Below are 798 nucleotides of genomic sequence, written 5' to 3' on the forward strand. Positions count from 1 at the left end.
AATGTCCCTGCAGGAGGGTTGGACTAGATGAACTTTCAAGGTCCCTTCCAACCCCAACCAGTCTGTGACTCCGTGTCAGGCTGTGAACCAGGACAACCTGCCCCACAGGGCTCCCAAGCACCTTTATCCCACCCCATCAGCAGCAGAGCCTCCTCCAGCAGCTGAGGAGAGCAGGAGGGCCAGGCACTGCCCAGCTGGGCCAGGCTAGTGGCAAGCTGGGCCACGGGCAGGACACGGGGGTACTCACGGAGACCCAGGCCCTGGAACTCAGGCAGAGTGGCTGAGGCACAGAGCTGGTAGAAGATGTGATAGTTCCTTTCTTCTTTTGCCTGTGGATGGGGCAAGAAAGTCACCGAGAAGCCAGGTCACCTTGGGCCACCCTGCTGCCCCAGATTTGGGACAAGGGACTTCTTCCCCCACCCCAGCTTGACTCAGCAGTGCTGGAGAAGCTTCCCCAGGGGACGCCCAGGAGGAACATCTTCCTTCCAAGGACTGGGGCCACTCAGGCCTGTCCCCACGCCACCCCAGAGACCCACCTGGAAGGTGACACGGGACTTCTCCAGCAGGTAGGTTTTGATGGTGGCCCCCGTGAGGCGGGCGTGGCTGAAGCTGATCTCCATGTACTTCCCAAAGCGACTGCTGTTGTCATTCCTGGCTGTCCTCGCGTTCCCAAAGGCCTGGCAGGGAAGGAGGGCAGGAGGTTGGAACTGGCCCCAGCTCTCCAAGCGCTCTGGAGAAGGCCAGACCCTTCCACCCATCCCACAGGAGGGAACGGCCACAGCGCATCAGAGCTCCACA

The 798-nt window shown here is 61.2% G+C and overlaps 1 protein-coding gene across 1 annotated transcript in view; it reads right to left on the bottom strand.

The window, feature by feature from the left end:
* Positions 1-677, bottom strand: part of LOC103771032 (unconventional myosin-Vb-like) — a gene marked incomplete at both ends in the record, with an annotated part of 4,524 nt that extends 3,847 nt beyond the window's left edge. Inside the window, 2 exons of the mRNA XM_008938320.1 lie at positions 122-329; positions 537-677. Coding sequence (XP_008936568.1) covers positions 122-329; positions 537-677 — 349 coding nt within the window. The remainder of the gene's footprint in view (positions 1-121; positions 330-536) is intronic.
* Between the last annotated feature and the right edge of the window lie 121 nt (positions 678-798).

The sequence above is a fragment of the Merops nubicus genome, unplaced genomic scaffold (assembly GCF_000691845.1).
Source record: "Merops nubicus isolate BGI_N331 unplaced genomic scaffold, ASM69184v1 scaffold27700, whole genome shotgun sequence".
Classification (NCBI taxonomy): Eukaryota; Metazoa; Chordata; class Aves; order Coraciiformes; family Meropidae; genus Merops; species Merops nubicus.